At 33.3% G+C, this 26711-nt stretch overlaps 5 protein-coding genes, 2 non-coding genes and 1 pseudogene across 8 annotated transcripts; 4 read left to right on the top strand and 4 right to left on the bottom strand.

Annotated features, from left to right (window-relative positions):
- Positions 1-2561: 2561 nt before the first annotated feature.
- On the bottom strand, positions 2562-4532 carry LOC114396906 (octanoyltransferase LIP2p, chloroplastic-like; the record flags this gene model as incomplete). Its single annotated transcript, XM_028359073.1, has 5 exons — positions 2562-3214; positions 3632-3782; positions 3880-4144; positions 4229-4357; positions 4525-4532. Coding segments are annotated over 5 exons (900 nt in total), but the record flags the coding sequence as incomplete, so codon positions are not given.
- A 724-nt stretch (positions 4533-5256) lies between these two features.
- On the bottom strand, positions 5257-5330 carry LOC114397807. Its single transcript, XR_003663430.1, has one exon. It is a non-coding gene; the product is annotated as a small nucleolar RNA R21 (small nucleolar RNA).
- Positions 5331-6281: 951 nt separating this feature from the next.
- LOC114394477 lies at positions 6282-8823 on the top strand. Its single transcript, XM_028356060.1, has 2 exons — positions 6282-6507; positions 8308-8823. The coding sequence occupies exons 1-2, from the start codon at positions 6357-6359 to the stop codon at positions 8589-8591; spliced, it is 435 nt and encodes a 144-aa protein (XP_028211861.1). The 5' UTR covers positions 6282-6356; the 3' UTR covers positions 8592-8823.
- Positions 8824-9730: 907 nt separating this feature from the next.
- Positions 9731-11181, top strand: LOC114396905 (annotated as a pseudogene).
- Positions 11182-12616: 1435 nt separating this feature from the next.
- Positions 12617-17545, top strand: LOC114395307 (probable folate-biopterin transporter 4). 2 transcript variants are annotated; one of them, XM_028357046.1, is made up of 7 exons: positions 12617-12898; positions 13252-13379; positions 13972-14193; positions 14985-15437; positions 16206-16403; positions 16496-16633; positions 17063-17545. In XM_028357046.1, exons 1-7 carry the CDS (start codon positions 12818-12820, stop codon positions 17322-17324), a joined length of 1482 nt encoding a protein of 493 aa, XP_028212847.1. In that variant the 5' UTR covers positions 12617-12817; the 3' UTR covers positions 17325-17545. The 2 variants fall into 2 exon arrangements, with proteins under 2 accessions (XP_028212847.1, XP_028212848.1); XM_028357047.1 differs by lacking the exon at positions 12617-12898 and having other exon boundaries at positions 14001-14193; positions 17063-17473.
- A 410-nt stretch (positions 17546-17955) lies between these two features.
- TRNAM-CAU lies at positions 17956-18027 on the bottom strand. Its single transcript has one exon. It is a non-coding gene; the product is annotated as a tRNA-Met (tRNA).
- Positions 18028-18583: 556 nt separating this feature from the next.
- On the top strand, positions 18584-24001 carry LOC114397758 (vacuolar protein sorting-associated protein 22 homolog 1-like). The gene is made up of 6 exons (XM_028359947.1): positions 18584-18875; positions 19699-19834; positions 21725-21879; positions 22981-23088; positions 23451-23540; positions 23649-24001. The coding sequence occupies exons 1-6, from the start codon at positions 18714-18716 to the stop codon at positions 23748-23750; spliced, it is 753 nt and encodes a 250-aa protein (XP_028215748.1). The 5' UTR covers positions 18584-18713; the 3' UTR covers positions 23751-24001.
- A 617-nt stretch (positions 24002-24618) lies between these two features.
- On the bottom strand, positions 24619-25960 carry LOC114394954 (fatty acid desaturase 4, chloroplastic-like). The gene has a single exon (XM_028356630.1). The coding sequence runs from the start codon at positions 25740-25742 to the stop codon at positions 24813-24815; it is 930 nt and encodes a 309-aa protein (XP_028212431.1). The 5' UTR covers positions 25743-25960; the 3' UTR covers positions 24619-24812.
- Between the last annotated feature and the right edge of the window lie 751 nt (positions 25961-26711).

The raw sequence follows: 26711 nt of genomic DNA, 5'->3' as shown, positions 1-26711 counted from the left end.
TCTTGGAAAATCCGGTGATGATGATTCAAATGCTAGAAAATGTAAAAATGATGTTGATGTACCTTCTGGTTTTCTTCTTAAAAGTTTGAAAACTGTTCATTCTAGAAATTCTGCTCAAGATGGTAGGAAAGCTAATGAAAATATTGATGCCGATGTTCCAACAAAATGTTAGAATTTGTCCAACCAAAGTTCTTCCGCCTCTACTGCAGATTACGAAAATGTTAAAAGGATATCACCATTGACAAAACTGGTTGCAAAAGATACGGTTGAACCATTGATGGGAGGTTTGGAGGAAGATTTTGAAGATACAAATAGGAGCAAAGATTCAAGGCTGTCTAGTGACAGAGTACGCCTATCTGGTACTCAAGGTGAAAGCTATACCTTTGCATCTGGAATAAACGTAATGGATCTTGAACAGATAATCTACAGACTGGAGACAGTGATTAAAAATTAAAGATAGCAAAGTTTGGTCAATGTTGAAAAAATTATTACCTTATCAAACCAAGACCTTGCCACTTGTTAACATGACATGAATGTTTAGAAAAATAAATATAGCATGATCTTGTATTGGTACATTGTCTTGGACTTGGTTTCCCAGATGGCCTGTGCAGATAGACATATAATTGAGTATCAACATGCTTTTTAGGCTGAAAGAATCTATATCTGAATTTAGAAGATGAAAGATATATCTCTGTATAGTAAGAAAGTGCCTGTTAATCTAGCCATGCAATGCTATGGTAGATTTTACAGGTTATAAAATGTATTTATTTATTGCACACTGTTAGAATGTAAGATGCTGAGTAATTTGAAACTAACTTTACTCATTGCATGGTTGAATATTTCTAGTTGTACTCATTACTAATTAGAATGCACACTACTATTATATCTCTGTCCAAACCAAACCTGGTGTATGGGGTGGGTGATTTCCATATCGAGTATGATCAGTTACATGTATTTATGTACATACAGTTAGTAATGATCAGCATTTACAACTTTCGTTATTATTTTACCCAGAACAATATATGATGCCAACTGAATAAACATGGTCTATTTTGCATCTTATTACAGTTCTGTTTTGCATCTTCCTGTCAGAAAAATTGCCTATCCAATACCACTAACATTGGTTGTGAATAAGCATGGATTGTTTCCATCTAATTGTCAGATTATGCATGTTACTTTCCCATCTCGGATTATGGATCTAGGTATTAGTATTTTATTTAGCTAGCGTCAATTGGTAGTTGTGGCATTCATATAACTTGGCACTGCCACGACCATTTTTTAAATTATAAATCTTGCATAAATTGGCAATTGACATGTGGAATAATCGTTGAATGTAACTTTTCAATGAACTGATGAAACTCATCATACTTGGATAAGTTTTGCACTTGACTTAGTAACACCTTTAGCAATCTATTTCAGTAAAATTAACATATGGATTTATACATTCCACGGATTCGACTTTTTTTTTACAATATAAATACTGACAGAAAGTAGCAGAATTACAAACACAAATAGTATCATCTTGATAATCCTAATATACTGATACATCAACTTAAGATTTCAATCTTTTTTAAGAACTTCAACCCTGGCTTTTACATAAAACCAATTTCTACAAAAGTCACATTCTCTTGTAAAATTCTGCCTCTCCTCAACACAATTCCTATGCTTTTAGGTTTATAGCTCTTCAGTGGATTCATTTCCTTGCAATTGTAGTGCAACCAATTCCTATGTGTTGCTGATCGATAACACCTTATTGTTGCACCCATACCACTATGACATAGAACATGGTTTGGGAATCATACAACTAGCTTTGGGGGGTCATTCAACGAGTAGTTTTACGCTGATTCAGCTAAAATCTAGACAACTTCCTCTCTTATCACAAGCCAATTGATCAATTTATTTCAAATGTTAAAGAAAATGACAACCACTTCCTATTTTTAGGAACTAGTATCATTGATAAGTTTTACCCGTCGCAAGCCATGAATACATGAATATAAAAAAATCGTGAAAAATGTTCTAATATCTTTATTAAATTAAATATGATTTGATTTAGCTAATTTTTTATGCATAAAGTTAGTCTTCTCATTTGTGTGCTTTCTCTTCTCTATAACCCTTTTACTATGACCCATCGATTCACCGTTCTTCCATGACTTTCCAACCACAAGAAGAATCCTAGTTGCATGAGTTACAAAAAAAAGGATGAGGAAGATAAGGTGTAAGAAACTGTGAGTATTTGAAGTGGAAAAAGGCAGTGACATCATTAATTAAGGCCTCTTTCGCGTGTTGCTAACAATATAACTGCCCCATGAATTTCCTAAACAGCTATCAAAAAGCAAAAAAAAATTATCGTAATCTTAAGGTTTACAAGATGTTATGCGATGATAATTCCCCTTAAATATGTTGAATGGTTGGGACAGATAGGAAGGGTAGAATCTTGATAAATTTATTGGTGAATTGGCCATCCGGATCAATGATTGTCAAGAGTGTTAATGCTTCTGCATACATGAAAGACAAGGAAAAATTTGAAGGGGAAAAAAATGTTATGCACGTAGTCACGAACATTAGTATTGACAGATAAATTTAAGTATCTGTCAAATTAGTACTAGCCAAGAAAAGTGCCTATACAATGATAAATTTTACAGAAATCAACAAATATACTTGCTTAGAATAAACGTAGATAAAACTAATCATCAGTAATCTATAACTTAATCAGCTAGCTATTCTTCCCAAGCAATTGGTAATCAGGAACGTAAGTATAAAAGTGTTTCTATTGCAAAAGTGATGATATTTTCTCTGGCCCTTTATCTGGAAAAAGTGAATAGACAGGGGATTGCTATGTATATCAAACAAATACAACTTTGCTGTGTCTATTTGGTGAGAGAGCTTTGTTTGCTTTCATACAACAGGGCGGCAGAAATACTTTTGTAACAGTACTCAAGCTGAAATGCTTGTGAGAACTCCTCAATCAAGGACTTATGTGTAGTATGAATAAGACTGGCATCATCCAGTTGATGCAAATCAGTTGTTCCATGATCAATAATACATTGCTTGCCTTCTCTCACCAACCCCTTAATGCTTCCTACTTGACGATCATGTATTCCGCATGGGACAATCCATTTAAATGGAGACAAATCTGTTGTGACATTAAGTGCTAAGCCATGATAGGTTATCCAGTGAGACACTCTGATACCAACAGCTGCCAGTTTCTCATTTCCTGTAATACATTACTAAGTAGAATAAGACAAATGATTTTTTACTATTGTTATATTTCAAACTGAATCATGACAAACTCACATGCATTATTGAATGTGTCTTATAATCTTATTTCTCAATTGTAGTAGTTGTCTTTGCCTTAAATCCAAGTAGAATATCTAAAAGGTTATAAATCTAACAACACACTTCTAAGCATAAGGAAGGAAACAAAGTTTTCAGAGTCCCATGCGGTGTATGATATTAGCACCAAAAAATCAAAATCTATTGGATGATATTTGATAATACTTAGATTAAAACAAATGCTGTATAATTATTAACTATTAATGTGTGTAATAACCAAGATAATTTAGAACCCAAGCAGGATGTGAGGAGCAAAAACCGTCAATGAGTGTTATATCAATAGGATTTAGAGATTTACCAACCCAAACACCAGTTAAACCTTCCAGCCTAGAAGCCTGAATTGAAAATGCTGAAGAAAGAACACGAATAACAACCTCTTCAAGAGTTCTAAGGTACCAATGAAGATCCATCTTGTGTCTTCGAAGGTTGATGATGGGGTACATAACTAGCTGTAATGCAAAACACAGTTAAGTGTTACAAAACACCTCAAAATAAAATCAAAACAGGAAATTTCCAAACTGTAAGCAAGTAATTCAGAGCAAACACCTGACCAGGGCCATGGTATGTAACTTCTCCACCACGCTCAGTGCGATAAATATTAAAGGGAGCATTTTTCATGTCAAACTTGAGGTTCCCCTCAGTACTAGCTGTACCTAATGTATAAACAGAAGGATGTTGTAGAATAATAAGGGTGTCAGTGCAATCTCCTTCCTTTTCAATCTGTGCCTTCTTTTCCCTGACAATCTCCTTTTGCCAAAACCATGCCACTTCATAAGGTACTTGCTCCTGGTGCAAATCAAAGAGATCACAGCTGCAAATTTTGTTTTATGATTAGATTTTCCAGTTAGGAACTGCGATGATAATGGAAATGGAAGAGTAGACCAATGCAACTTACATCCTTCTGTGGCCATTGATTACAAGAGAGTTGAATTTGGATGGTTTGGAATATAGGAGTGGCTTGTGCTGTTTAAAGTATGGCCCTAGAGGTAGAGATGAGTATGCTGATGCTGTTGATGGGAGTGTGCTGAAACAAGATGTACCCAACAAAATCATGTCTAATTTTCTATAATTAACTCTCTCTGAAATGGTACCAAGTGTAACGTGAAAACTGTGGAGCAATCATAGAAAAATGGAGAGGATGAGGAGATCAATGAGCTCAACCCAAAAATGTACAAGAGCGAACATAGGCACCTGAGTTTGTATTAGCAAAAAATATGAGCCAGCAAACAGAACAGGGGGACAATCTTTTTCAATGCCTTTCTGCATATGATAAATAATTGAATATACTAATTTAGTTATTTCTTTAAAACTATTTCATAGCATTTCAAAACACAACAGAACTAAGAAAAGCAGAAAAAGCAAAGCACCATACCAGTCATCAAGGTACAAACCAACAAAAATTAAGAAAGATTTGACTAAGTGTTCCCACTTGCTAGCTGAGGCATTAATCATGCACCAAAGGAGCTGAACTCCTATTAGTTGAATCTTATGGTGACACGAAGTCATTTGCATAAGATCAACAATAATAGGATACAAGTAACAGGTCCAATGGTAAAAAGGGTCTATGCCTCATTAATATATGAATCAAGTGGGGGAAAGGAGGACCTAGAAGGAAAACCCTAATGGGAAACCTCCATAACTAAATTGATTTTGCACAGCTATGACTCGAAACGCTTCCATGGTAAGAATTAAGGAAGGCGATCTTAAGGGCCGTGCTTATACAAGTAGTATATGACTCTCGAATTAAACTGCCTATAACAGTGCGTGACACAAAATACTTCAAACAAATTGACAATGGAGACAGTAGAAAATTACACAATTTTGTCTAGAGGCTTTACATTAAGACTCAGAATGGATGCTAAGCAGCATAATGTTTAAACAAAGCGCCAAAAGAACAACAACATATGTAATAGCAGATTTGAACATCCCTCAGATTTCATTTCTCCTCAAGGAAATTCAGTCCACTACTTTCAAGATAATAAATCATCATAGGGAAATTCGTTCATGACAAGCAAGGGAAATCATGATCAACCACTATAAGCGACCCATTTATTTGAAATCAACGAAAAATAAAAAGACTAGGCCAATGCTAGAAGCACCCGCTTGAACCCTAAAACCCTGAATAAACAGGATATTATAAAACTTCAACAGCCCTCAAAGTACCAAACAAAGAAAAAAAAATTATCTTTCCCTTTTGAAAAATACTTTACAGTGTTCAACCGTGTTGCAATCCGTCAGATTGGAAAAATAGCAAACTTTTCGCATCAAAAGAGGGTAGAAAAAAGAGAACTTCATAAGGTTTAAATTAAAAAATAACCAGTCACACCAACACACACAATACTCCCTAAGAAAACAAACTGAAACACTCAAGAAAACAGATCTTGTAAAAAGGGACATTGAACATGATTGTGAGGGTCTATAATGGTTTATCCATAAAGCATATTTCCCATACTAATATAACAATCATAACTCCGTTCATTCTCCACTCTTCTGAAAAAATCAAACTTTTAAAAAGAAAACAATTAATGAACCTTATAGCATGCAATGCTCAATAACAAGAACAATAATAACATTGACAATAACAAAAGTCTCATAACACTAAACCAGATGTGCAATACACAAAGAGTAAAATAAATAAACTTCAACTGAAATTCTCAATCCGCCAAACACAGGGTAACCTACCAGTCCCCACAGTAACCATCTCAGAAGCGGCACAACAAACTAATCATAGGGTTTGGTTAGTATTTATAGAAGACAGAGCATGGGACATTATTTTTTGATTTTCCAATGTAGTCCCTCAACATTTTATATAATGACACTTCAGTCCCTACTTAGGTTGACTCGAGCGTTGGACTCAGTGATTCAGCAGCTATTGTGTCGGTGGAAAAATCAATACATTGTGAACAGTAAACACCCCTAGGAGCGTTATAATTATAAAAAAAAAACTACCCATAAAACCCAAAAATAGAGTGCTTTACGAAAGATACCAGTTTTTTTGTTGTTTTTTTTCCTCAATCTCAACCATGGAAAAGCAGAAGACACTGATGAGTTTGATTCTGTTGCTGTTGTTATTTACTTCGGATGTGAGTGCTTGGACCGGTGAAATCCATGGAAGAGTTGTTTGTGACGTTTGTGGGGATTCTTCTCTTGGACCTGAAGACCATATTCTTGAAGGTTTTCCCCTTTCTCTCTCCTTTCAATTGGCGATTTCTCTCTCAATTTTGGGGCTTTTTTTATGGAGTTTCTGAAATGGGGTTTTCACTTTTTTATGAAAGTTGTTTGCTTTTTGCTGTTGTAAATAAGCCTTGTCATTCTTCGCCAATTGTTCAACATGGTTGAAAACCTTGTGTATGTATGTATCGATGGCATGGTTACTGGTTAACTTTTTAATTGTTTTGCACTTTGATTTCTTGCTTGATTTTGTTGTTGTTTGACCTGTGGAGTAAATTTGCCATATAACAAGATTTTAAATTGCCGTTGCTGATGCACTGTAGTGTTATAATCATTATTATAGTCTGCTAGACCTGGTGGCACATGGGGTGGAACAAGGAAGATGTTTTAAGAATTTGTTTATTGCCAATAGTAGATGATGATGATGAACTGTGCTGAATTACCTCTTTTTTTTTTCACTAATCAACGGAAGGAAAATAAGATGGCCTTGGTTGGTTTGATCAATGGATTTACAAATATTTCATAAGAATGCATAACCTGATTAACATCTGTTGGGAGTGGAATTATTGTTTTTCTCCAATCCCAAGTGCAATTTGATATCTGGAAGATTATGATCCTGGTCCAGTCTTATATATTGATTTTTGAATCATGGTAGTATAACCGGTTGGAAAAGATATGTTTCATGATAGTCTCTTCACCTGGTCACGGTTGCATTGCCATTTCTTTGAAGTTTATTTATATAACTGACTAGTAGCTCTAATCCTTGTGAAGATGTCTAATTTTTCTTTCTTGCCCTTTCATTTTTTTTAAGAAAATTGTTTTGTGTGTTGTTAGTTGATTTGTGCTTCTGGATATGTTGTATATATGTAGTAATCTTGCTAATTCTTTTGAGTTGAAAACTACTTAACAGTATAAGGATTAAAGCAGTTTCAAGTGTTCATCAACAGATTCTGGTTAAAAGAGATACAAGGGATGGAGGGTGTTCTAACACCTAGTGTCCTTGCAAGTGCCTTCATGAGAGAATTAGTATTGTTGTCATTGGAGTACTTATAGTAATGAAGATCAAACTTGTAGGAATAAACACCTAGATGTCTTTCTATGTCTTGAGATTGGTGTCTCTTATCATTCTCCCAAAAGGTTTGATACGTGTCTGAGATGAAATTTTCTGTTATTCCATGTTCTTTATTCAGTTCCCTTGTTTTTTAAAGTAACTTTCATTCTATTTGTCTAAACTATTGGGAGTTTTTTGAAAAGTTTACCTCACAATTGGCTGATTGTTTTCATCTGCACAATTGGTGAAAAACTGGGCCAACAGTTTGATGATCTGAAGTTTCCAAGTTCTATTTTTATCCTAAAGATCCTTCTATATGCCTCTGATGTCTCATGGCTATCTTTCTAACTATTTTATGGGGACATTTAATATTGATTCTCTGCTAACCTATTTTAATGTTGTCTCTATCAATAACAAGCCTTCTTTCTTATCCTATTGTATCTGGTTTCTATGTAATCCCATTTTCAGATTTAAACATTTTGGTGATCATTTCATTGTTTTGGGTGGTGGATTAGTTTTAAATTTAACAATGACACAAAAAACTGAGCAAAGGACATGTCACTCGTCAACTGGTCATCCTATATGCAATTGGTTTGAAGCTGATGTATATTTCTTTACCCTTTTGCTAGTGTATTTGGTGTACCTCACAATGCAGTTTCCATAGATTGATGTCAACATGATTGTAACATATTGTTAGACTATTATTTCTTTTTCTCAACAAAAGTAAGGTGATTTATGGTGCTTTTATGTAGGTGCTGAGGTTGCTGTTCTTTGCATCACCAAGTCTGGGGAAGTTCTAAATTATCAGGCATTCACTGATGCTAAGGGGATATACACGGTGGCCGAAACAATGCCGGAAAGTGATCGCTGGGATGCGTGTCTTGCCCGACCAATCAGTAGTTTCCACGAGCAATGCACTCAACTTGGTGAAGGCAGCATAGGGGTTAAATTCAGTTACAATCATCCATCAGGACATTCACACACTGTCAGGACCTTTGTATATCGACCCACCAGTGTTCCAACTTACTGCATTTGATATATATATTGGCTTGCTCTGAATCTGAAATTGCTTATGCTTGGTTGAACTAGTGCAAAACTAATGAGTATATGAGCATATTTTATTTATACTATATGTATGTGTAGTGGTGTTCCGGTATGTATTTCTATAGAGCTTAGTCAAAGTAAGCATGAGACACTTTAAGTAACTGTAAATGGCAATATTATAGAGAGCAATACAAAATCATTGTAAATGGCATTGTCATTGAGCAGGGCAATGAGTCCCATGGTTTAAATGCATATTTTATTTTCTTGCATTGCATTCATAAATACATATATGGACTGGATTAAATGATATCATATGTGCACCTCCAATAGCTTTTATCGAAAGTAAATTTTATCAATTTAAAGTTCTTATAAAGAATATCAAATGGAGAAAAAGGTTATGCACTTTTATTTTTTTATTCAATTACAAATAACCAAGTATGATAAATTTATTAATTTTTAATATAATTACCTTAAATATTATACCAACCATGATTTGTAATTAAATTAGTATTAAAATTTTATACGATGCATAGTCATTAAATTCGTATCAGTATTAAATTTATAAAACTTCACAAGGATTGTGTGTCACAATGCATTAAGAATTAATTAATATAGAATATTTCTTGCATTTTTTGTTTTACAAAATCATTTTTGACTGAGTAATTTCTCTGAATTTAATAAATAATAATGTCTTAACTCCTTAAGGGAGGTTTGGTTGTGAGGAGAGAAGAGAAGAGAATAAGTAAGAAGAAAAATATGTAAGAAATAGGATAAAAATGATAAATGATTTGGTAGAAAAGAATAAAAGAGAATAGGTGAGAAATATTTGAATTAAGGTAATTTAATGGGTATAAAAAATAGAAGAGATGATAATATTAAAGGTAAATGCATTTTTATCCTTTATTAAAGCTTTCTACCCATCACAACTCACAAGGAGTGTGGCATCAAGGGGAAATTTGATGAACAGTCCAAAATTCTTCTCGCAACCAAACTGCCGCTAAAAGTCTAACTTTGTGACATATGAAGATAATTTTAAGAACCTTAATTTACTGCTTTACATGCACATTCAATAAAATTAAAGCAATAAATATATTATTGATAAAATTACATGCACACGAAGATGTTTGACTGATTGGTGTGGAGGCTGCTGGGTTGGGCCTAGAAAGTAGTAAGCATGCAGCTACTTTAAGAAAGGAGAAGCTGGGGTTTTGGATGGATCTATGAGCTATCTTTTGCAGGATGATGATGGGTAAATAATTGAGCCTCACTGTATCAGTGCAGGGTAATTCATCTGGTTAGCATTTCTTTACCCTTTCTCTTGTCTATCCATGTTTTGTTCATTCCAGTTTTCCTTTTTCATTGTATAGGTTGGACTACCCCGGGGTTGGACTAGAGCATAGTTTCTCGAAAGATGTAGGGCGTGCTGACTACTAAAGTATTACTGATGAAGAAGCATTGGAAGGTAGGACTACCCTATATTTATTGCCTTGTCAAATGTATAGTGATATCTTTGGTAGAAAATGATTCATACTCTTGAAGAAAAGACCGAGAAGAATGAAGTGTCTTGACATCTAAGAAAGAGTTATAAGAAGTGGTCACTTGTACAGGATTTAACCATTTTCCACCTTGATAATAGTGGCTTATTGTTAGCTTGGATAGTAATATATGTTAAGAGAAATGATTGAAATATATTAGAAATAAATTTTTTATATGGGTCTAACTTATTCTTATTTAATGAATCATGCTAATGATTTTGTTATTTTCAAATGGATTTTAACTAATAATAGGAAGTGTTTAAAAGAGTGTGTTAGAGAGTCTGTTACTAACCATTAACACTTAACAATCCCCTATATGTTAACAGTAGCTATTGTTATGAATCACAATTCCAGATTCAATGTCCATTTTTGTTATGCTATTACAATATTCTCAACATGTTTGATTTTCTATATACACTGTTACATATTGTTTAGGCAACATGACATTTATTATGAAGTAGAGCTAGTAGCATATATAGTAAGTTCTTATGTTTTCCAAGATCAGTAGTTGAAGTTGCTCTTTTATCTTGTTTCTTTGTCTCATGTTGGGTTGCTTTTCGATCTACAGCCTTTAGAGATTATCTCAGCTGGAAGGTATTACTGCAGCTCTGGAGACATCTCATGCTCTGGCTTATTTAGAGAAATTCTGCCCTACCCTTCCAAATGTAACTAAGGTTGTGGTTAACTGCAGTGGCAGAGGGGATAAGGATGTCCAAACTACTCTCAAGTACTTGAATGTTTGAAAGTGGTGTTCCTGTTCTGCTAGACTGCTGCATTGCTATGACATGATTGAATCTCCAGCATAGCTGAACAACTTGGCTCTTGAATGGTTTTCTTTCATATTGAGAATGGTATGAAATTCCTGAGTTTAGGTCGATTGCTTGTGAGAGAATTCATTTGGGAATAATTCACTTTGTGAAAACCAGCATGTGATTTAGACATTTTGAAAATGTTATAAGGGATTACGTGATGTTGTTGTCTTTGTTTGTTTCAAAAAAGAAGAAAAATGATTGGAATCATGGAAATGCAATCTAAGTATTTCTACTTTGATAGAAGAATAATAGATGTAATTTAGTTTTTCCAGAATAATATCATATAGCTATGCCTAATTCAGTTTAGTTATGGTAGTTATAAGTGTCAAAACAAGTGGAAAACTAGGAAGAGTTACATATGGCGGAGTTGTTGTAGGAGCCTCTGCAGTGAGAAACTTGAGGAGTTATAAGTTTATAGGAGTTCATGAATTACAACCTTATTACAACGTTAAAATCATTCTCTGTAGTCGTAAAAAAAGTTGCCTTCACCCCTCATTTGTTGAGTCATCATAAGGCATCCTTTTCATTGATATGTAAACTATATTTTATAAACAACAAACGGAAAAATTGAAAACTTATACTTGAGCGATAAAAAATTGTTTTCACATAAATTATAATAGAAATTATATAAATCTTCTTTAAAAAAATTTACACTGACCGCATATCAAAATTAAAATAAAAAGCAAAAAACCATGTTCATAATATATTTTCTAATAGACACACTATTAGATAAAATTTATTGAAGGTTTGAATATCTTTTTAGTTTTTGTAATTTAATGATATCTTTTATATTTGTCCATGTAAAATTATTTTTTTTTGTTTTTTTTCTTATAAATTATGTTTGTTTTATTTTTTATCCTTATAGTATTTTACATAACCCTTTGAAAAATGAAAAAAAATTCTATGTAAGATGCTACAAGAACAAAAAATAAAATAAACATAATTTATAAGGATTAAAAATAACAAATAATTTTATAAATAAAATAAACATAATTTATAAGGATTAAAAATAAAAAATAATTTTATAAAGATGAAAAGTTTAAAAAATATTAAATTTTAAAGATTAAAAAGATATCTAAATATTTATTAAAAATTATAGTTGATAACTCATTAAATAAAGATTAAAATTAATATAATTTTTTATTTCTGATAAATATTAATTAATAAAAAATAATATTTCTATCCCTATATATAATATTCTTTTTAATTTATTGTTTTTTATAATATTTTTTTGTAAAAGTCTAGTATATTAATTATTTTTATCTTATAATATTTTTTTCAAACATTAATTATTTTTGGAAAGAAAAATAAATAATAATTTTTAAAAAATATTATAAATAATTAATAAATTTAATGGGATTAATTAAATTATTTATTTTTCTTAAAGACTATGAATTATTAATAGAAAAAGTCTTACTAAGAATTAGAAGAGTAATATGTTAAAGAATATGCTGTAGAAATTGTCTTTTTCAAAATCAAGCTAAAACTTCAATAAAATATTTAGGCTCGTCAGAGTGGTCATTTTGAGAAAAGTCAAACTGTCACATTCATTTATCCATGGGCCCCTTGTTGCAAACGTGGCGAAATCTGGTTCGTTTCATGGACGTGTCAGCAACACAACTTAATGACGGAAATAACCTCCATTGCAGCGAACATCGAGACCGTACGAGGAAGGGAGAAAACCGTCAAAAAGAGAATAACTCCCGCACTGACGAATGTCGAAACCGTTGGGAGGGAAAGCGGAAATTGTTGTCCCTTCTCCAAAAACACCAGCATCATCGTCGTACTGAGAATAGAGAACAGAGAACAGAGAAAGAGAGAGACACAAACACACACAAAAGGGTTCCAAAGAGGGAGGTTTTGTGTCGACAATGATCGCATGGACGAAGCAGCTGAATGCTGCATTTGGGGCCTCGTTTCTTTGGCTGATTTGCTTGATTTACTTCACTCAGGTTTCAATTCTTCACCTTTTCTTTGCTTTCATATAAATTTTAAATCTTTTCGTGGAATGGTGGTTTTTTTTTTTTTAAATTTCTCTTCCCTTTTCTTTAAGATCTGAATTCTGATAGTTTCTTATTGGTTTTGTTACAATGGGTGTTATTGGTCAATTCCTTTGTTTAGTCCTTTCTCTATGCATAAAATTGTTCTGAATCTGAGTAGATTTTTTTTCTTTCTTTCTGAGGAATAGTGATTCTATTAGTTTATCAGCTGCTATTAGATGGCTTAATTGTCATGCTGACATAACATTATATAATGGTAATTGATGCCTTGCCTTTTGTTTTGTTGTTTCACTTCATTAATGCAGGGTTTTAGGTCTTTTGTATGGACATCAATTTCCTACCAGCTTAAAGATAATCTTAAGTTGTCACCCTCAGCTTCCCAATTTGTGTTTTCTGTAGCATTTTTCCCATGGAGCATTAAACCATTATATGGGTATGGATCTTTGGTCTTTTTTTTTATTGATTATTCACTTGTAAAAACACTTAATATATGTAGGGAGATTTGTGCAAATTATATCGGCCTGGATAAATTTAATGTGATGTTTTTTGTGCTTATGTTTCTTATGATCCTATCATCTGTTTTCAGCTTTCGTATACAAGTATTGAGAATATATGATAGAATGATAGAAGTTATCTTTTGATTTTGAATAATGAAAAGGGAAAAGACAGGAAAAAGTCCGAGATTGAAGTAAATTATATATACTAGTAGTTCCTAGTATATGTAAAAATTATTTTCCTTCACCCTTAAAACATGCAGGCATAGTTTTTAAAATGACATAGGTATTCCCATCAAATAGGAAAAGAAAAAGTGCTATGAATAAGTAACCTTTTCATCCAGCATGAAGAGTAGCTGCATAAACAGAATTTTAATATTACTTTTCAGTAATTCTCCAACCCACATAACTGTGTTGACCATTAAAATCTGCAGCTTAATTTATGTAGTTTTTTAATGCACCTATATCTGTTTGTGTACTAAATCAATTTTATGCTACCTATTGCAATCTGATTTTGTTACTGATACACAGAATACTTTCTGATTGTATTCCAATTAAAGGAAGAAAACGGATTCCCTACTTAGTGATTGCAACTGTTCTCTCCCTAGTGCCATGGCTTATTTTAGGCTTAATTTCAACCTTGAGGGATTCAACATGGCACCTTATGGTATTGTTGACTGCACAAAACTTGGGTTCAGCAATGGCAGATGTTGTTGTTGATGCAATGATAGCTGAGGCAGTAAGATATGAACGGTATGTTTGCATCACGAGTTCCTGATTCTCATTTTCAACAAACAAACTTCATATTGAATAGTATTACTGTTACTGCACACACATAAGAAAAATGCAAAAACACAGAACATCAGAATTGTAGTTTAATTTTTTTGGGCTTATTTGCAATTTCTCAATCTTCATAATAAGGATGGAGGATAAAATCAAATACTGTGTATTCAATGGTGTGAATGCTAATTCTTGATCATTGAAGAGCAATGAAAATTTGAAAAAGAATGGGGAATGAGTGAGAGTAGTACAACTTCTAAATATCAAACAATTTCTATCTGTTATTTTTTTTCAGGTTTTACTTGTGGAATCCTTTCCAATTGTTTGCTTTCCTGTTCAAGTTTTCATTTACTAGACATTGTGAATTTTTTTTTATTCATTTGGCACAAGATAATTTTTTGTTTTCATTTGATACTATCATGTCATTTGTATCACTAGACAATTGAATTCAATAGAATTTGTTCTTTCTGTGACATAAGAAGTTTCAATCTCTTAAAAATAATGGATTAATGAAGGTTGTTCCCAAGATTGGATTGGTTAATTTTGTAACTTTTGTTCATAACCTTTTAACGTATTACAGTTATTACTTATTAGAACCATACATAAGGTTTGACCTGGAGGGAATTTCCTGTTTTTGAATTTTAATGATGGGTATCCTATATCTTGTATGTGTCTAATCTTTGGTGTGACTGTACTTTGTTCATATAACCTTTGTTGAATGCTTCTCTTACAGTCTGTGATTAAGTACTTGCCGTGTTGGTCAGGGCATCATTTGCAGGAGATCTCCAGTCGATATCTTGGTCTTCTATGGCTTTGGGAGGAATATGTGGGAGTTTGTTAGGAGGATATGCATTATCCAATTTACGGATAGATACTATTTTTCTTCTGTTTTGTGTACTACCATGCATACAGTTATTATCATGTTGTTTTGTGGAGGAAAAATCTGAAAATACCAAAGCTGAACCAGAGGATTCAATTGTAAGGGATTCACATATGAATGGTAGTACCCTAGATGAAGATAGTCCTTTAAGCAAAAAGTCCCACAGTAGCACAAGAAGAAGAAAGAAGGGCAAAAAGAACGCAAAAGGTAGAGCAGTAAATAGCAGCAAATCAAAGATTTATAAGAAAGGAGACTCCCTGGCATTAAAGTGGTTCCATTCTTTGAAAGAAGCAATTTATGATTTATGCCGTGCATTTAGACAGCCAATGATTTGGAGGTAACTAAAGCAATATTTAAAGTTTATGTACGGTGTAGATATTTTCAATTTTAATTGTATACTTTTAAGATTATGAATGATTCCTTATTGAAAGCATATCTCCTATTTGAGAGTTTTATCTATCTGTATAGTTTGTGTAAACCTGCATCCCGAATCCTCCTACCTGTTCCTTAAAGATGGTATTTTGGTTACTAAACATGTTCACCCTAGTTTCTGTAACTGTCTAACTACATAGACTTGAAAGGTTTGTTACGTAAAATGCAGCCGATTGAAATAATTAGTTTGGAAGAAATACTGGTGTTTACAGACAAAAGGACGTAATAGAGTTAGAAAGCTTATACTGACAGACGTTAACTTCAAAAACATTCTCTGCAATGGTTTATAACTGTGAATGAATTAGTTTGGGTGAATGATTTGGTGAAAAATACTGAACATCTGATATCATTTTTATACCAAATCTCTAAATTAAGTGAACTATATACAGTAATGAATGATAAAAGATCTAGGAAACAGAGATCAATCTAATAACTCTACAATATCTAATGAACCTAGTAATCTGTACATGGTAACCTGAATTTATTTCTACACAAACTAATAATAAGTAATGTTATAAAACACTAATATTTAATCTGAGATATTTAAGGTTTTGATTTTTATACTCCTCTGTATGTGTGCATGGCTTTACCAATTGATATCTCATGCATTATGCATATGCTACAACATGGTCATTAGTTACTAATAATCTTTGTCATATGTTGGTGAGGGAAGACCTATGTCTTGGTTTTTCCTTGCCCATGTTACGATTCCAAATCTTTCAACCGTCATCTTCTATTACGAAACCGAGGTTTTAAAGCTAGAAGCATCTTTCCTTGGGACTTCACGGGTTGTTGGTTGGTTGGGACTTATGATGGGCACCTTCATTTATAATCGTCACCTAAAGTATATGACCCTACGAAAAATCCTCATGTAAGCTACTAAGTACTAAGGACTAGTTTTCTTTGGTGGCTGGCTAACTTATGTATATTTAATATACTGATATGTTTTAATCTTGATTACAGGTGTGCCCATATTGGTTTGGCATTCTTGAATCTTCTGCAGATTGCTGTAGTGTCAAGGAAAAATATTGCCTTTGGCATCTCAGACAAGATTATGGTCCTTTTTGGCTCGGCTCTTGCTGATGGAATCAATCAATTCAAGTATGTTATTGGTTCTATTTTTAGTTTTAGTTAAAAATGTGCATGGTTGGATAGGTGAAAACTATTTCCAAGAAAAACATAAGAATAAGCATGAAAAAAAATATTATTTTATGAATTTAATTAGAATACACAGATAATATAAATGTTTTCTTTTACACTATCATCCAATCATAGGTTGTCTTATAACTAAAGATTTTTACTTTTGTAAATATGAATTTAGTCATATATCTAAAAACATTTATACTGAAAGTATATCGAAATTAAACTCTTATTTTATTAAATGTTCACTTCAATGTCATCTTAAAATAGAATCGAAAACATTTGGTATGGACAACATGCAAATGATGATCTTTCTATTTGTCATCTTAAAATAGAATTGAAAACGTTTTTCATTCCATAACATTATTTTTTTTCTGGGAAAAACTGCAGGTTTATGCCTTTCCTGATCTTGTCTGGGCAACTATGTCCTCCAGGAATTGAAGGGACTTTATTTGCACTTTTCATGTCAATAAACAACTTGGGATCCACACTGGGGTCTTTTGTGGGTGCTGGCTTGGCATCTATATTGAACATTGATTCAGGATCATTTGACAATCTTCTCTTGGGCATCATTGTTCATGCCTTGTGCAATTTCATCCCAATTGCTTTTCTGTTTCTGATACCAAAGGAAGCCACAGGCTCTTCAACATAAATTATGACTACCACAGGGATTGTCTTTGCTTCATTAGGTTTTTCTAGGCTTACCACAGTTGAAATTTTACACTTGTGAACGGGAATATTTTAGAGGAAATGAGGAACATATTAATCTGATTTATACGAACTCGGATCATAGTGACTGTATATACTCTTGTATTGACAATTTTGGTCAGCAAGTATATTTTACATGAAAAATTTGAAAGGTGGTCGACACAACTAAATCTTCGTTAATTTTTTCCTTATAAAAGCTTGATGACGAATGAGTTTGGTTTTGGCTAATAATCTATCTGAATCCATTTTGTTAAACCAATACTATTCACTTTTGTTTAAGCCTTAAGGTATTGTGTAGTGCGTTGCTCTACTAAAACTATCATTCTCATTCTTTAAATTCACAATTTGTGATTTTACAGTAAATAATAAAGGCATATATTACTGTAAAAAAAAGGCATATATGAAAAAAACACTGTATGGAGGATCAAAATTCACCTTCAAAATTTAAGGTTGGCTTTTAGTGCTCTGGAATCAATTAATCAAATGGGTTGCTCCTCTAAATAATTAGGGTTTGAGGTTTTAATTCACAGTGAAAATAAGAAAAACAAAATAAACTAGCAGAAGCCACTCTTTTTTATCAGAGCCTGGTTTCGATCCAGGGACCTGTGGGTTATGGGCCCACCACGCTTCCGCTGCGCCACTCTGATTTGCTGATTTTATACTTCGACAGTCTATTATATAATTATCTTTAATAAGTTAGTATTGAGAAGCCTTCTAAACTTGTCCATATTTTTAGGCCTCAAATGTAGTGTTGGCCCACGGATACAAAATTCCGTTGTGGATTCTTATGCATAGAAAATGGAAACAACTATTTCCGCTATCTAAATTTCACTATCAATCATAGCAATTTATTCTAAATTAATTTTTTTTTATAACTAGGTACAAATAAAATTATGTGATAATTTTATAAATATATAAAAAATAAAAATATAAAGATAAATGATATTATCAATTTATGAATATAAGTATATGTATATTTACATATTCGATTTGGATTGAAATGAAAATTAAATCCAATTCAATTCAATCCCATAAAAAATTTGATTTTTCATAATTTGGATCTCTTTTCTGTTTTTTTTTCAGAGCTAAAATATAAAGATGAATTGATTTTCTGTTTTTTTTATCAGTTTTTTTTCTCAGTTTTAATTGGATTGTATCGGTTTATAAAAATCCTAAATCAAATAGTCATTTTATTTTATTAACTTTGATTAATTTACCTTTAAAAAAAACCTACTTTCTTTCAATTTTGATCAACGAAGGCACCATCCAGAGAACCCAAATTGCAAAAAACCAAAAAAATTTGGAACAAAGATTCGGCGAAGGCTAAAGGGAGATGAGAAGAAGGCCAGGAATTGGAGGTTTGCAGACGCATGCCGCTGCAAGGGATCAATTCCGTTTGCTGGGTGAAAATGTCGCAAAGATCAGAACCGATTTGATGAAGGAGCAGCTTGCCACCTTTCGCTCTCAGCTCGAAGATTTCGCTCGCAAACACAAGGTTCGTTTTTTTATTGATGCAGCACATGATAGTTACTAGTTTTTATTGGTTTGCTAGTTTCTGATTAATAATAATAATAATAATAATAATAATAATAATAATAATAATAATAATAATAATAGTATTTGTCTGATTTATCATCAATTTCGTCGTAATTTGTGTGTCAAATTGTTTCAGTCTTCTGCTACTCCATTTTTTATACTGGGGTGTTTGGAAAAACTCAATTGGATTTTGGGAACTGGATGTTTTAAGTGCAAAATGAGAGTTGTTTTTGATGTTTTTTGGTACTTGGGCACTTGGGTGTTTTTGACTGAGTGAAATTAATAAAGGGCAAAACTTAAATGTAGTTGGTCCTATTCTTCAATTAGGATTAGAGTTTTACCTCAGTAATCTATGATGACCTTTACTACAAATATCTATTAGGCGGATTACTGAGGTGAGACTCTAATTCTTACAAGAGAATAAGAGCACAAACACGTAAAGAATTGCTTTAAGTTTACTCGATTGTAGTTAATAAAAGTTGAAAAATGATAGCAACATACTCTCTAAAAGGATGATATAGGAATAGGATGAGTTTGAAATATTTTAGCTATGTTGCTGATTGCTGACTTAGCATCCCAGTGGAGTTCTGTTCAGGGGCGTGCTTGACTAATTTGATAGCCTTGAAACTTTGGGGCAGTGTTTGACTAACAGGTAACAACACACATTGTTCATGGTTTCTGGTGTTGGCCTTATAATGGAATCCTACTTTAATTATCACTTTTGTATTTTTGCAATTAATGATTAAATTAAAATACACTGACGGTTGGTATTACCTGTTCAGAATGACATCCGCAAGAACCCTGCATTCAGATCACAGTTTCATGAAATGTGTGCTAAAGTTGGAGTAGACCCCTTGGCCTCAAACAAGGGTTTCTGGTCAGAGCTGTTAGGACTTGGTGACTTCTATTATGAACTCGGTTAGTGATATCCTTCTTAAGTCTTAACCTTGTATTAAATTAGTTTCTTATGCATCTATTGATCTTTTATGTACTAATATCCATATGCTATAATGATAATTAATATGGAATACCTGAGAAAAACATATAGGATAAGACAGACAATGCTAGAGTTTGTAGTGTCTGAACTATACATAGTTTTATTCAGAATTTGAGCGATAGGAATGTGGCTTGGATTTATTATTGCAGCTCTTAACCAGGTTCACTTTTTGGGAAGAAGACTTAACTTCAGCAAGATTTTTAAGAAATTTCAAAACCACAGGCTGATAAGCATACATACCATGATATTTTTATGTTTATAAAGGTAAATATGAGATGAAATGTCCCAATTACTTGCATATAACATTGCACTGAACATGAACTAGATATCTTAATTGATCTTAATAATATTTAGCACATGTCCCTTTATCATGACAACACTACTGGCAATACCTATTATAGATCTAAAATAGTAGAATCTTTGTCCTACCAATATGATTTACTGACAAGTGTCAGCCACTGTTATTAAATTCAATGGCTGTGTTCCATAATTTGAGTAGCTTGTTCAGATCTTGTATCCTTATTTAATTATTAAATCTTCATTTTGCCAAAGCTGCAGATACCACACCACTGTAAATTTATTGCAATATTATCTTCAAAAGCTGTGGGCTTTCTTGTGATTGTTTGAAGTATTTCTGCCTTTAATCATGCCTCTATATGTAGTTTTTTAGGTATTGTATTGTGGCTAATTATTATCAATATAGCATATGGGGTGGTAGTTCATGTTTAGATTTTCCGTTCTTGGTTTTCAACAACAAACAAAAACAGTGAGTTGGGGTAGGTAGGTTGCCACGGGACAAGGGAAATGCTTAATGTAATGGAAATTGGAAACTAATGTTAGGTTACCAGACACTGGAAAGTCCCACATGACTTGCCTCAATTGTTGGGCTGCTATTTATATTCTTGTTGGGCAACTTCCCTTAATTCCAATTGGTTTTAACTTTTAAGATGAAATTTAACACGATATCAAAGCCTAACTCATTTTTCGTTGTCTCCATGTTTGTGGAGTGGATCTCCATTGCTTTTGTAGTTTTTGCTGTATATGGTTGGGTCTGCCTGGCATCTAAATTCATTTAATGCCAATTGATTCTAAGAAAGAATCTAACACTAGAAATATAGGTAAAACAGCTGTGGTTGTGGAAAAGCAGAGACTGGGATTTAGATTAATGGAAGTAGTCTTAGGGCCTGTTTGGGTGTAAGCTTCTCTAGAAGCACTTCTATGAAAAGAAAATAAGAAAAAAAAAATGAAATGAGCTTCTCCATAAGCTAAAATTAGCTTTCCATTAGCTAATTTGTAGAAGTTCTCTCATATAACTTCTCTAAAACATGAGAGGACATCTATAAATTAGGTAATGGAGAGCTAATTTTAGCTTATGGTGACCTAATTTTAGCTTATGGAGAAGTTAATTTCATTTTTTTCTTCTTATTTTTTTCTCCTAGAAGTACTTCTAGAGAAGCTTACCCCAACAGGCCCTTAATGTTATGAAGAACATCTATGCCCTTAAAACTTAAAATAACTAATCTGACATTCTACTATTAATTAAATATATAACTGTCAAAGCTTGGTATTTTATTATTAACTAGGCTTTTATCCTCCAAGATAAATTGTTCCTTATGAACATGGTGGTTTCTCTTTATGGTTTTATTCACATTACATTCTAATTCAGTGTTTACAAACATATAATTGTTGAATTATTTATCTTTTTTATCTAATAAACCATTCCTGATATATATTTGTAATTAAATCCAACCTGCTTATTTTCAATTTTTTTTATCATGTATTATGCTAAGACAAGCTACTTGACTAGACAGGAGTTCAGATTGTGGATATTTGCTTGGCTACTAGAGTCCACAATGGAGGACTGATCGACCTGCAGGAACTCTGCCATCTCCTTCGCCATAGACGAAAAACTGATCGTGAAGTTGTTTCTGAGGATGATTGCCTGCGTGCTATTAAGAAACTGAAGGTCTTGTGCTTTAGGTTGCCCATTGACTAGATTATGACTATTACTGTTTATGGGTGTGATGTAGATAATGTATGCTTGATTTGGGAAATCTTAAATAAATGCCACAGACAGTCTCAAATAAATGTAAATGTGCTACTACTTTTACAGCCTACCTGTGACTCTTTCCCATTAATTAATCCTGCTCTGGGAATGACCATAGCCGAGCAGCAATATCTCATTTTGAACAACCCCATTACATTGAATTCATGATTTTTTTTAACTTTTGTACAGCTTACAAACGTTTGGTATTTGGGATGGGAGTTTTGATACTTCTCAGGACTTAAATTCAGTGATGGTATGAGAAAAGGTCACGAATGGTAATAGCCAAACACATTTATCAGAAAAACAAAAGAAACTTGATAATATTCAGTTAAAGAGGGAAGTTGGGATGTGTTTGGGTTAATTGTGGGAGGGTTCCAATTCTTTTGGACAATTTTGGACTTGCTCTGAAATATGGATTTAAGTTGTAGGAATTACCTTCAGTTTTCCATAAGTAAACTGGGGAAAATTGATAGGACAAAACTCTTCCTTAATCTATGAATTGTAAATAGAAGATAGAACAACTATTGTTTATAGATCTTTATGTTTTGAAGTCTCTTATCATTTATCAATGATAAATATTTTTGAAAAAAGGAAAACACTATATTGACAGGATGTTAGTCTCTGTGCTACCTCATTATAGTGACAGGATGTTAGCCTCTGTGCTACTACACTATATTGACAGGATGTTAGCCTCCATGCCTACCTAAAAAAAAAACACTAATTACTGAATATCAAATAATCTATCATAGTGCTTATCTAAAGACACTAGTGTAATATTTAATCACTCTTTATCTTTTCTGTCTTTTTTAGTAAAAAGATGTCTACTTTTCTTATGGTTGGATTAAATAAATTACATATAGTGAACCTGAATTGCATGTATATGTAGGAAGAGTACTTGGATTGTGGAGTGCATGAGTAAAGAGTATTACATTTTCCTTTTGTTCATCTTTGTTCTCCACTTGAGAAATTTGTTACATGTGTCCTTGTTCATACTGATGTGTAAGTGTAACTAAATTTCAGGTGCTGGGTAGTGGTTTTGAAGTTATTTCTGTTGGAAAGAAAAAACTTGTTCGTTCAGTTCCAACTGAGTTGAACAAAGACCACAATGAGATTCTAGAACTTGCCCAGGTAACAATTATTTTTTCCTTTTAGGATATGGCTATGTGTGCTTTTCATTAGATCCCTAATGTGTATAACCTACGTTTAAGGTGTTATTACTAGCTAATGTTTACTTGTTCCTTTCACCTGAATTTGAACTATCTTGCTTTGGATCTTGTTTGATTGTTTACAATGTGTACAAGAAGCTTCATCCATGGTGTGATTTAATTAGATTGACATTAGTTAGAACTTAGAACATGGATTCCTTCTTGTGAAGGAAAGATTGCTTCTGTCCAACTTTTTTTCAGTGTAGCAAAAGTAGATATGCAATCAGTTTGCTATTTGAGAAGGATTAGTCTTTTCACATTTACATAACATCTTCTTTACTGCAGGCTCAAGGATTTGTGACTGTCGATGAAGTAGAAAGGCGGTTATCTTGGAGTTCTGGCCGTGCCATCGATGCCCTTGATACATTACTTGATGTAAGATAACTAAATTTCTTATAAGAAGAATCCGTTTCTTTCTCTTTATGATTAACATATACTAATCTCAAATCATATGTAATAATGAAACATGGTTGGCTCATGCAGGAAGGACTTGCAATGATTGATGATGGCGATAAAGATGGCAGACGGCGGTACTGGTTTCCTTGTGTGTCTCCCATCTCGTCTTCTATCGGAGTTGATTCCTAATAAATTTAGTGGAAAGGGAACTGAGGTCTGGTTTTTGAAGGCCTGTGTATGTTTAGATTGTTACATAATTGATATTTATTATTGCTTTTGATTTCTTGAATTCTTTGTCCTAAAATATGTGATTGGGAACTATGTTTATCTAGTGTACACAAATGTATGGCGATTGGGAACTGGAAATGTATACTACATTTTCTGTAAGTGATGATCGCGTAAAAGAAAAGTACTAAAATTATTTGGACCTTGTTCGGTTATTTCCCCCCAATCTTTTTCCTCTTCTCATTCAAAACATGAAACCATTAATCATGTTCATAACTAGATCTGGTTCCAGCATCAGATGTATGACACAGTCACCTATGATTAGTTTTTGTTTAGTTTATTTTTCGTTTTCCCACGACTAAAAACTTCATGCAAACTGAAGCTAATGCTTTGAAACGTCGCCAATGTTTTATACCACGCAACAAGTTCCTTGTCCAGCTTTGATACCACATTGAAAATTACCAAAATTTTATGATATGATTGAATTGAGAAAGTATTTTTTTTATTTTGCAATTAATAACAAATTTTGGACTTATTTAATTTTGTTATTCAAAATATGTTAAAGAAACGGTGAAAAAGAATTTTGTTTTTCATTATTTTTTTATACAAATATTTGAAGACAAAACAAAACGAAACAAGAAAATATTATTTTAATTACTTTTGAAAATAAACAATATCAAAATCATTTTCATCAACCAAACACCTTTTTATATATGACAACAAAGGTTCAACCTCCAACCCGAGATCATATAAACTGACTTAAAATAGTAATAATAAACTTGCATATAATAGCGTTAATGCCCCCCCACCCCCACAACGCTTTTAGATGCTATAAATGAAAAATTTTGAACATTACTCTTTAGAAAGAAACAACAAAGACCTCTCGTATCATATATTTAGCCTTCCAAGCATTATAAATTTAAATGTCGTGTAACATGACATGAGCCAAAAGCTTTTTTTATATATATAAAACAACAAAATATTTCATACTGAAATAAATGGTTTAAAAATTAAAGAGAATAAACATCATTGAGCTTGGATTTGAGAAGGGGTCTCAATCTCCTCAATCCACTCAGAGGCAGTCTCACTCCATGACCTTGGCCTAACCCCTGTTTTAAAATACAATACCATCTCCAAGGCTTCAAAGACCTTATGCTTATCAAGAAAATCATTCCATACTCCACTCACTATGCAGTAGTTGTTGTTATACGGTGGCCGGTGGTGTGCGGCATGTTGCGACCGTGACACAAGCACACCAGCCTCTTGCAACGCCACCACGAGCGGGGGAAGCCGGCTCTTTGTGCCGTGTGACCATGCATGAAACTGTTGACTAAACATGATGCAACCTGAACACATCCCAACAAACCCTTCAACAATAGGGTCATGGCAAAGAAGGACTATAGGAAGCACTGTAAAGGTCACTGCACGTGCCAATCCATGCAAATTGTTAGCAAATTGACGCTTAGTGATGGTCCAAGGCCACTTGTGATGACCTTGAAAGGCTTCAATTTGGGTTCCAACAATTGGGATTGAAGCATCGCCATAATTGTCAATGGCCCAATGGTAAACCCCAGATCCAAGATCAGCCAAAATATATCCAACCCAACCTGCCAAAATGGGCTCAGCCCACATGTTCAAATCCATTGCACCCTTTATAGACTCTCCCAATGAAATGAGCAAAGTTGTGCATCCAGCTGCCACCCATGCTCTATGAGACCATGTTGATTGCAAACTTGGGTCATTGTTCATTGGACGGGGGTTATCGGCGGTAACCACCGTTGGCGGCACCGGCACGAGCCATGGCTCAATGACCAATGGCTTAGGATTGGGCTTGTCCCTAGACTTTGTGGTTGTGGTGGAACAAAACACTGGAGACGATGGGTGGTGGGGTGGGTGGTTCTTGCAAGCTTGGTGGTGGAAGCTTGGTATGTACTTGTGTTGGGCTAAGGAATACATTGGAGTTGTTGAAGAATGAAGAGGAATCAAATTCTAGCATAAGAAAGAGCTAGATATAAAAATTTGGAGCTACTCAATAGTGGTTGTGGGAAGAAATGCCGATTTTGTGGAAGTAGGAGAAGGAAAAATAATGTGGTGGGGAAAAGGGATGCGTGTTGTTATCGAATTCTCAAAGAAACTTGGAGGTTTACATTAAATATGTGTCACGCATTTGATTATGGATTCCCCTCAACTTTCTTATTTATGAGCCAAAAAATCTTGGTAGAGCAATTTTGATACTTGGACTAAAGCAATTTGCTATTTTTGGTGGTCCCCCAGAGTGTGATATATTTGATTGGTTGGTGTGGCTGGCTCACAAGAATGGAAAGTCATTTAGTAGCGCACTCTGTGTCCAATTACAAAACTTTTTACGACGTCGCTTTAAGCCTAATATGGAAATAGAGATAGATATGTGAGGATGTGTTTCTTCCACGAATAACAAGTTGTAGAAGCATCTTCATTATATAAATTAATAAAAGCAAAATGATATATACTAGAAAAATTGGTATATTTCAGTCCCGAAAGCATCCAGCTTCTGAAAGCAACTAATAGAGGCCGTTCACGACACGGTAGGTATATGGTAAGGACTAAGGAGATTGAGGTGATTTTGACTCTCCTTATCTTTCTTCTTTGCAGATGGAGGTGGTTTGAGTTTAAAAGAAATAAATTTAAGATTTTTTTTTTTTTGTAAAAATATAGACATAAGATCATTCAGTAAAAAAGAAATATATAGATTTAAGATTTTGAAATTTATTTTTATTTTTGTCGAATTTGATTGAATTCTGATTTTACAAGTTGGATAAAACCTGAATCCAAACCTTGTCAAAGCATTTTTTTTTTCCAAACCCAAATGGCCAATGACTTATTTTTTAAGAAGGGAAAGGGAAAGATTGTTAAAAAATATGAAAAATTAATTGGACATTTTTAATA

Source organism: Glycine soja, chromosome 18, assembly GCF_004193775.1.
Source record: "Glycine soja cultivar W05 chromosome 18, ASM419377v2, whole genome shotgun sequence".
NCBI classification, from domain to species: Eukaryota; Viridiplantae; Streptophyta; class Magnoliopsida; order Fabales; family Fabaceae; genus Glycine; species Glycine soja.
The sequence above is the reverse complement of the archived record's forward strand: the minus strand, read 5'-3'. Positions and strand labels throughout refer to the sequence as shown.